Source organism: Acipenser ruthenus, chromosome 24 (assembly GCF_902713425.1).
Source record: "Acipenser ruthenus chromosome 24, fAciRut3.2 maternal haplotype, whole genome shotgun sequence".
Lineage (NCBI taxonomy): Eukaryota > Metazoa > Chordata > Actinopteri > Acipenseriformes > Acipenseridae > Acipenser > Acipenser ruthenus.
The window spans coordinates 13,494,384-13,504,959 of record NC_081212.1 but is presented as its reverse complement, the minus strand read 5'-3'; the positions used below and the strand labels follow the sequence as shown (position 1 = coordinate 13,504,959).

General features: G+C 46.5%; 1 protein-coding gene across 1 annotated transcript in view; it reads right to left on the bottom strand.

Moving 5' to 3' along the window:
• Positions 1-389: 389 nt before the first annotated feature.
• Positions 390-10,576, bottom strand: part of LOC117429768 (paramyosin-like) — a gene marked incomplete in the record, with an annotated part of 95,155 nt that continues 84,968 nt past the window's right edge. The window contains 2 exon segments of the mRNA XM_058999168.1: positions 390-1,969; positions 9,409-9,469. Of these exon segments, the coding sequence (XP_058855151.1) occupies positions 1,506-1,969; positions 9,409-9,469 (525 nt within the window).

The window sequence follows — 10,576 nt, the reverse complement described above, 5'->3', positions numbered from 1 at the left end:
TTCTGCACAGTGGTTGAGACCAGCCTGGCTCTTCTGCAGTGGTTAGACCAGCTTGGCTCTTCTGCACAGTGGTTAGACCAGCCTGGCTCTTCTGCAGTGGTTGAGACCAGCCTGGCTCTTCTGCACAGTGGTTAGACCAGCCTGGCTCTTCTGCAGTGGTTGAGACCAGCATGGTTCTTCTGCACAGTGGTTGAGACCAGCCTGGCTCTTCTGCAGTGGTTAGACCAGCTTGGCTCTTCTGCACAGTGGTTAGACCAGCTTGGCTCTTCTGCACAGTGGTTAGACCAGCTTGGCTCTTCTGCACAGTGGTTAGACCAGCCTGGCTCTTCTGCAGTGGTTGAGACCAGCCTGGCTCTTCTGCACAGTGGTTGAGACCAGCCTGGCTCTTCTGCAGTGGTTAGACCAGCTTGGCTCTTCTGCACAGTGGTTAGACCAGCTTGGCTTTTCTGCACAGTGGTTAGACCAGCTTGGCTCTTCTGCACAGTGGATAGACCAGCCTGGCTCTTCTGCACAGTGGTTGAGACCAGCCTGGCTCTTCTGCAGTGGTTAGACCAGCTTGGCTCTTCTGCACAGTGGTTAGACCAGCTTGGCTCTTCTGCACAGTGGTTAGACCAGCCTGGCTCTTCTGCACAGTGGTTAGACCAGCCTGGCTCTTCTGCACAGTGGTTGAGACCAGCCTGGCTCTTCTGCACAGTGGTTAGACCAGCCTGGCTCTTCTGCACAGTGGTTAGACCAGCCTGGCTCTTCTGCAGTGGTTGAGACCAGCCTGGCTCTTCTGCACAGTGGTTAGACCAGCCTGGCTCTTCTGCAGTGGTTGAGACCAGCCTGGCTCTTCTGCACAGTGGTTGAGACCAGCCTTGCTCTTCTGCACAGTGGTTAGACCAGTCTGGCTCTTCCGTACAGTGGTTGAGACCAGCCTCGCTCTTCTGCACAGTGGTTAGACCAGTCTGGCTCTTCTGCACAGTAGTTAAGACGCTTACTGCCCTCTGGATGGTGTGAAGATGCCCTTGTCTTGTAACACTTCAAACAACAAAGGAAACACTACACCCTAAAAATAGTACTCTTCTGAGGCACTCCTAACCCAGTCCAGTGTTCACTGCAACACCAACGAGCACAAAGCTGCAGAATTTGGCCATTAGTACACCAATACACCAAGTTTTGAAATACTGAATGATACACCTTTTTTTAATGCAAATCAGTAAAATCTAAAGGACATTTGATTAGCTCTGATTTAGGTACTGTATAGTCAGTGTGTTTCAGGTACATTTCAAACTGGGGTACGGATTGAGGGAGAGTTAGGGGCTCTAATTCGTCCGTTATTAAACAGGAAAAGGGATGTCAGTGGCCAGGCAGGCTGGGAAGTTACACAAATGAATCTTGTTTCCAGTAGACGGTACTGATGCAGTTGAATGACCCCAGGAAGCACAAACAGTATGGAGAATCCCAGTACAGGAAGTAACCGAATGGTCTGAAACACAATAGTTGTTCTGGAAGCCCACACCTCACTATCTCTCCCCAAACTTGAAAGTGTTTGCTGCTGCCTGGGACCTGTAGGGACGGGGCGAGAGAAGCTGCTGGTGCTTTTCAGGGAGGGACTCCTGGGACCCTGCAGAGCTCAGAGGGTACAAGGGTGAGAGCTCAGGGGTCTTCTTGCTAAGGAACATCCTGGCAGCAGAGCTTTCAAGGCTGTGGGTGCTGCTGGATTGGAGAGGGGTCTCCAGATAGAGGGGGGTTGGGGAACGGGAGCTGACTGGGGTACTCCAGGAGTCTGGAGAAGCCTCAAGCTTGTCTCCGTCCAGGATGTCCACCTGTCGAGCCAGGAAGGTCCCATCCTGGCTGGAGGGGGATGGATCACGGCTCCTGTCCTGGCTGCCCTTGGATCCAGGAGAGAGGCGGGGAACCCCCGGAGCCACACCACCTTCTCCGACTGATCGGATACCCTGAATCTGCTGCTGGAACCTCAGCTTTGCTGTTAAGAAGAAAGAAAATATACACAGTAATCAATAATCTTGTCTTTGAAAATAATAACACATTTCACATGGGTGAAAGTGGCCAATGATCATTTTGACTGAAACTCCTGGGGCAAAACCAATCTTTTGACCTGTGGGCTGCCCTAGGCCCCCAGAAGCTCTGGGGTTGTACATGCTCAGAGATGCATTCTGAGTCACATTTTTAGAAAAAGAAATGACTTCACTTACAACTTGTCATTTTACCAGATGGACCAACCTGATAAAATCACACATGAGGCTAGTTAACAAACACAGTTTTTCGGAGGACATTTTTTTTAGAGAGGAGGTCGGTATGTTTTATGATTTAGAATTCAATACAAACACAGTATTTGTATACATGCCAGCAGAGTTTACCGACCTTGTGTTTCTGAAGAACAACAACAAACAAAAAAAAATGTTTTCATTTTGTATTCAGGTCAGTGAGAATTATGTATTTTGAAAATACCTTGATAAAAAAAAAAAAAAAAAACTGGTAAAAAAAGGTGTCCCTACATTACACAAGTCACTTTTATGCAGCTGTGGTGCAGAAGATTCTTCTTTGCTTTACATTTCTGAACTTTGCCAGGGTCTTCCCATTCTCACTCCTTCCAGTGAGGTCCCTCTTATGACAGGAGGGGATTCAGTCTGTCACTTACCAGTCTATTCCTGAGGACTGTCTTCAACACATTCTGAGCCCTCAGCCCCTCTCCAACAAAACACACACACACACACACACACACACACACACACACACACACATATATATATATATATATATATATATATATATATATATATATATAATTTCCAAATGACATTATAAACCCCATTGTAAAAATGAAGTACAATAAATAAAAACAAAGATGGAAAGTAACAAATGTGTTTATCTTTTTATATGCTCCAAAAGAATTAGAAAAATCAAAATGACCACGCAATCTGTATTGTTAATATGTGAAGTAACATTCACTGGGCGTGAGCTGGGGGGGAAAGATAAGGCAGAAGAAGCAGCAAGGAGCAGTTAGTAGGACAGAATGTGGTCACCGACTGGGGCCGACGCTGTCGACATCCCAGGGGCGGAGGACCCGGCAACCGGAAACGGGATAGAAAAGAGGTCGTCGACTGGGGCCGACGCTGTCGACATCCCAGGGGCGGAGGACCCGGCAACCTGAAAACACATATGAGGGTTAGACTTGAAAAGCCAACCCTCGGGAGGAGATGAGAGAGGTACCCAGCATTTGAGGCTTATGTAAGGGGCGCTCGTAAAACCCCTGATTGGCCGAGACATCACGCTGCCTGGGACCTGAAAATAAGGACAGAGCATTGAGGTTAGTATAGGACTCGGCACGAGTGACCACGTCCTGAAGAGAGGCAGAATAGAAGAGAGCCTCGAGTGAGATGAGCGCAGGAGCTGCGACAGAACAGAGTTTGGCCGGGGGTCCGCTCTGACTCACGCGGTGAGAACCCCTGAAGGTAAGGGAGGCGGCTGCCTAGCCCTGAGGTCGGGGAAGTGAGCCTCACTTGCCCCCCAGAGATGACCGATGCAAAGGCATGTAGAAGGTGGAGGAGGGGAGGAGGAGGAAAAACGAAACACTAGACAGAAAAGGTGCAGGTGATCAGGTCTTAAATAGTAAATATAACTAATTAACTGGAGATTAGAAAATTGAAAGATTAGAGATTAGCGGCCCCCCCAGCTCCACGCCCCCCGAACCTCGCAAGCTAACATTTCACTGGGCGTGAGCTGAGGGGGAAAGATAAGGCAGAAGAAGCAGCAAGGAGCAGTTAGTAGGACAGAATGTGGTCACCGACTGGGGCCGACGCTGTCGACATCCCAGGGGCGGAGGACCCGGCAACCGGAAACGGGATAGAAAAGAGGTCGTCGACTGGGGCCGACGCAGTCGACATCCCAGGGGCGGAGGACCCGGCAACCTGAAAACACATATGAGGGTTAGACTTGAAAAGCCAACCCTCGGGAGGAGATGAGAGAGGTACCCAGCATTTGAGGCTTATGTAAGGGGCGCTCGTAAAACCCCTGATTGGCCGAGACATCACGCTGCCTGGGACCTGAAAATAAGGATAGAGCATTGAGGTTAGTATAGGACTCGGCACGAGTGACCACGTCCTGAAGAGAGGCAGAATAGAAGAGAGCCTCGAGTGAGATGAGCGCAGGAGCTGCGACAGAACAGAGTTTGGCCGGGGGTCCGCTCTGACTCACGCGGTGAGAACCCCTGAAGGTAAGGGAGGCGGCTGCCTAGCCCTGAGGTCGGGGAAGTGAGCCTCACTTGCCCCCCAAAGGATGGACCCCCGGCACCTACGAAAATTCCCACACCGTGGGACAAACAAGACAGAACATGCCAACGCATAACATAAACAAACAACAAAAGACCAGAAGGACGAACAAAGGGGAATTAGTAAATTTGTTAATGGGATGTGACTGTGTATACCTGACTATGTGTATACCTGCCGCTCAGTGGAGAGGAAAAAACCCCTCTAAGCGAATTTAGGGGAAAACCTCAGGTGGCCCCGGCGAACAGGTAGCCCCCACTCCGGGCATGCTAGCAATTTTAAAATGGGCTGCTGCTATATCGAAGGGAGATGAATGGACGTAATAGTCCACTGCGGAAGAGGACCAGCGGCCCATGGTCTTGATCAGACTGTGATTGATGCTGGCTCTTGCAGCGGAGGTAGCTGCACCTATACGAAATGAATGGGGAGAATACAGCTGAGGAGGGAGGCCTGTTCTAGAAAGGAGGGAGGAGAGCTGGGCTGATTAGGAGATTTTCGTCGCTGCAGGGAAGCTTGAAGCTGAAGAAACTGTGTATTCTGAGCTTCCGAGGAAGCCGAAGGCGGCTGTGAGTGGTGTTGGCCCTCGCAGCAGAGGGGGCTGTGCCTATGGAATGATTGGGGGGGGAGGCCCGCTCTGGAGGCAAGGTAGGTTGGAATCCAGTGACGAGTGATCCTAGGAGCGAGAGAAATCAATGAGGGGGTGAAGTAGAGGAGGGAGGCTTGCTCTGGAGGGTGGAAGGAGGGGCGATGAGTGATGATAGGAGCGAGAGGAATCAATGAACCGAGGGTCCTGGGGGGGGGGGGTTCTTGCTGGGGAGATACCTTGATGATGAAAAGGGGCAGATAGGGGACTCTACTTGACAGCTGAATGGACTAACCACGTTGAAATTGATCCCTCTTGGAGGTACGACCGAATGGTGAAGTAAATCAGAAGCAGAAGAAACTGCGAGTTCTGAACGTAATAATCTACTGCGGAAGAGGACCAGCTTGATCAGACTGTGGTTGATGTTGGCTCTCGCAGCGGAGGTAGCTGCACCTATACGAAATGAATGGGGAGAATACAGCTGAGGAAGGAGGCCTGCTCTAGAAAGGAGGGTGGAGAGGTTGGCTGATTAGGAGATCTTCGACGCTGCAGGGAAGCTTGAAGCTGAGGGAACTGTGAAGTCTGAGCTTCTGAGGAAGCCGAAGAAGGCGGACAGCGGGAAGGTGAGGCAGAAGGGAAGGCTCTTAAGAATCAGCTGTTAGGCAGATGGTCTCCGTGAGGAGATCTTCGTAAGGGATCTTGATATAGGCAGGCTGGAAGGTGCAGCAGGGGGGGGGGGGGGGGGGGGACTTTGAAGATTCCGGAAAGAGTCAGACAAACTACTGGTATGGAGAGAATGGTGGGAAGAAAAAAAAAATCCCTAGCTGGACGATGAAAGCCATGATCTGGTTTGATTTGAAGGAATAGGATGAATCAGATTCTGGCACAGAATGTTTAAAACACTGACCAAGCTGTACAATATGAAGCTGTCGAAGGAGGGAGAGAGCTGCAGATACGAAATGCTGAGCAGATTGAAGGAGGTTACTGAGAGGATGATTCAGTCAAATGACAGCTGGTGAATCGGGCGGGGGGGGGGGGGGGCACGCAGCAGACGGGACCAGTCGACGGAACTTGAACACTAAAAGTGGAGGCCAAAGGGGAGCTGGAACTGACAGTTGAGGTAGCAGCTGGATCTGAACGAACGTGTGTAAATCGACTGCTGGGGAAGCTCAGCACGCTTTGTGCTCCATTTACTGGAATGGAGGGCAGAGATGAGATGTTGACTATCCTATGTGTCAGTGAATACGGGATCGATCTGTGGTCTGCTACTATCATGTCTGCTTGAAATGGAAAAGGTGAACTCACATTGAGAGACTGGGTTTCACAACTCTAGTTATTCTCCTAGAGTGGAACTCCTTAACTCATAAACAAGACAGATTTCCAGTCTCACCGCGTCTCTCACCATGTATTAATGCTGTAATATTTGAGAGGATGTGTGGACATATAAATAGATTGCTGAGAAAGACAAGCACCTCGTATTTTTGATTAGATGGGGATTAGCATTAGCCTTGACTGCGGAATGCTTCCACGATCTGCGTATTGGAGGAAAGCGGAAGCGTTGGAAGATCTGGAGTAGTGCAGGTCCAGATTTAGACTGAACTAAAGCAACTTGCATGCTAGAGCAGTGAGTAGATCTGAAAAGGGAGCAGAGATCTGCTGCAGGGAGGAGCAATTAACAGTAGAGGATGGGATCTGCTGGATGGTGCAGAGATCTGAGGAAGTAAACAAAGAAGTGCTGTCAATAATGAGCGGTGGTCTGCTGTAGAGAGAGATCTGCCGAAGCAGTGATCTGTTATTGTGAATGGTGGACTGCCATTGGTAGAGCGTGGTGGTCTGCTGCAGAACGCCGATATCTGCTGAAGCAGGGATCTGTAATAGTGAATGGTGGATTGCCATCGGTAGTGTGATGATCTGCTGTAGAGCACAGACATCTGCTGAAAGTGGTGGATATTGGACTGTGAGTTAAACTGATTTAGATGAAGCCAGGGATGGAGAATACATAGAGCTGAGGCTGCTGTAGAACCTAAAAGGATGACGAATCCGCTGCTCTGAGGCTGTTGAAATATCTATAGATTTGGTCAGGAGCAGTCCGCCTCAAAGGGGCGGGGGGAGGGGGGTAAGAGTTGAAATTGAAGAATGTCATTTGATATAGATAGACGGAGGATGAGGCAGGAGGGGAACTCCCGAGAATCCATCCGAGTGAGAACTGCGGGAATAGATAGAAAAGCTGTAGTGTCCGAGCTTTGCAGCGAAACCAAACTGGTTTAATGTATAGAGAGAGAGCTTGTGGTATTATACTGCCATCCAGAGTTTATGATTGGAATTACATCATTGACCTGAGTGAATCAGGGTAGAATCTAAGAAGTTATTACGGTTAAAATCCTTGTCTATGTAGAACAACATTTGCTTATTCCTTTAGATTTGAATAATAAATATTCTAGACATGTTTAGGACAGATAGTCATGAATAGAAATAAGTTAACGCAATATTTAGATGTTATGGTTCGGCGCGTTGAATTCGTCTCTGCCAGTTGTGAAAGTGCAGCAACAGGAAGCCGGAAGATTGCAGTGCTGAGGCGCAGAGCACGCAGAGCCTGATGAAGCCGCCTGGTCACCATGACAACTTACCACTCCCCGCAGTCACTCAATAAGGGCGTTGCCGTGGTAACCATAGTCTGTGAGACGCCGGTGGAAAAGTTACAGTACAATAGTGTAGTTGGAGAATGTTGTGACCAGTCGAGTCACGAGCCGCCACTAGTTAAAAACTGAGTTTAGAATGGGCTGGATACATCTTTAAAAGGTTGAACGTAGCTGATGGAGGTCCAGGGCAAGATCTTCTGATGAAACGGTAATTGTGCTGGCTCAGTGGGAGCGAGGGGAGGGGCGTCTGATTACAAGCGAGGAGTAAAGAAGGATTAAGCCGACAAAACTTCGTGGTAGAATTAAATAGAGCTAAGGTAAGGCAATCGCAGACAACGGGAATGAGGATGTCATGTTGAAGGAGCTTGGAAGTTTAACGGAGGACCAGACTTTCTGATAAAGTTGCAGACAAGTTGAGTATTGAAGCTGCGTTTTGGACGGCTATGATGCCGAGGTGGAGACCGGATGGAACAGGAAAGAGTAACGTTGGAGCTCTTGGAGCCGAAAAGAGAAGCTGACTGAAAAGAAAGATCACCTGAGCAGGTAAGAAAATGATTGATAATATCTTGGCAGCGATGTGCAGAGAAACGACCTGCGTGAGCGAGGCAACGAAGTTTAGATATTAGAGGTGAAGCACGAAACGACGGCGTCTGAGCGTTTGCTAAAAAACGAAACACTAGACAGAAAAGGTGCAGGTGATCAGGTCTTAAATAGTAAATATAACTAATTAACTGGAGATTAGAAAATTGAAAGATTAGAGATTAGCGGCCCCCCCAGCTCCACGCCCCCCGAACCTCGCAAGCTAACATTTATTAGAAAAGGAATTAGCATTAGCTAAAATAAATAAATAAATAAATAAATAAATAAATAAATAAAATGCCATGCAGCATAGCCTGAAAAATTACATATTGCCTTACATTATTCATATCATTTACAATCAAGCACATTTCTGTAAAACTTGTAGAACACGTACAAGTAAACATGAAGTTTAAAAAATGTATTTTTTCATAAATGAAGTACGCATTGCTCACATTCTCTCGCTCTGTCACTCCGTCTCTATCCTGTTCTTTTTCTCTCTCTCCAGTTCAAAAACAATCGATAGACACTTTACAGGCATACCTAATCAGGCAGGCACGACTTTGTTTTGGTCTAACAGACAGATACATTTACAATAAGTCAGTGTGGGATCAGCGTCATTCTCAAGAACAGCATTTCATTCCAAGGTAGATGTCCTGTAGTTTTGACACCTGACGTGAATGTTTTTTTTCTTCAGAAACACAAACTTGGCAAAACATGTTGTTGCTGTCCTCATCAAGTTGTGGTTCTGCAACCATTCGTGTTGAACATGGTGCTTGTATTAATCACACCTCCTCAACACGCCTCAACCTCTCCTCCTGCTTTTGCACTTTTCAGTAACAAGCAACTTCCTCCTTTCAGCTGGAGCTGCTTTGTGCCTCTTGGGAGAGCCGAGCTGAGACCAAGACCTCCTCTTCCCTGTTGTACTTGCCCCATGATACCACTGATACGAAGTATAGCCTTTGCACCTTCCACCACGTCCTTTGCTGCCCACTTTCTCAGTTCTCACTATGGGTGCTACCTCCCTCACACACTCATCACACGACTCCATCAGTGTCATTTCCAGATAAACCTCAGTGCACTTGAATTCCTCAGAGCCGAGACTGGCAGCTGCAGTTTCCCTTTACTGTACAGTGCTACCCTGCTAAGGCATCATGAAACTCCCAGCCTTTCCCTAATGTATGAACTAGTCAAGGCTTCGAGTCTCCCTACTGCTGACAGGGAAACCTGATACAGAGTCAGCGGCCGCAGCGACCTGGAAGAAGACCAAACTGAAAGCACCAGACCAAGCTTGCCTGGTACGTCACTACTGTCGATATAATAAGAAGAAGAATCTTACCCTTCATGAGATTTTCATTCTTCTCTTTCAGATTCTCCATTTCATTGTTCATGGAAGACATCTAGAATAGAAAAAAAGTTACACCATCTTAAGATTGCTGCTCATTGTATAAACAATACCAGATGAACTGCAATGGATTTCTTTAGAGAAATGTATTGGACTGACAACCCTGGAGACTGAAACATTTGAAAGGCCCATTAAATACCAGTTTATTCTGTTAATAGGCCTGTACTGTGCTGTATCACACTTGCATATACAATTATTACACTTTGCTGTTCTTATCCCATGTGACATCACAGTAAACTTTAATGTTCGTCCTTTCTCAATATGTGTCAATCCCTGGACTGATGAACCAATGCAGAATGTCAGAGGCATATCTTATGCTGTGAGGTGCTTTTCCTGCTTAATAAAACAAAGTGTGCCTGGCTAATATTAATCAATAAATGTAAAATAAAAGCAGACATCTTATTAATGTTATAAAGAAAACAATCAAATGAACGTGTCAGCCAGTGTTTCAGACCCCTTACTAGTGCCCAACACTTCGCTGGCAGCGTCAAACCAACCACAATTTAACAAATAACATTTTATATATATATATATATATATATATATATATATATATATATATATATATATATAATGAATCAATGATGTGTACCTCTAATATAATTGACTGCTTTCATGTTCATTCAATAAAAGAATATTCTATTAAAGTTTGTATTTCACTTGATGCCCATTTTTAACACCCCACAATTAATTGCTAATTGCAGATTGAGCAGCATCTTTAAAATCTGTTTGGGACTGTGCATTTGCTCAAAGCACATTATGCAATTTGATTATATCACTTTACTCAAAGACCAAAGAAGCTGTATTTTTTTTTTTAGTTTTTTTTTTTAATCAGTGATTGACCGAATCCTCACTCTGAGTGTAACATACAGTCACATCCGAAATTACTGGCACCCTTGATAAAGATGAGCAAAAAAGGCTGTATAAAATAAATAATACCAGTACTGGGCTATATTGTAATTTTCCAACATGTGGAATATATTTGACTTTATTAATGATTCAATGGATCAACCAAAATTACACATTTCTCAAATTATAAATTTATTTCCAAACATAATTAAGTGTCACAATTATTGGCACCCTTGTTTTCAGTACTTTGTGC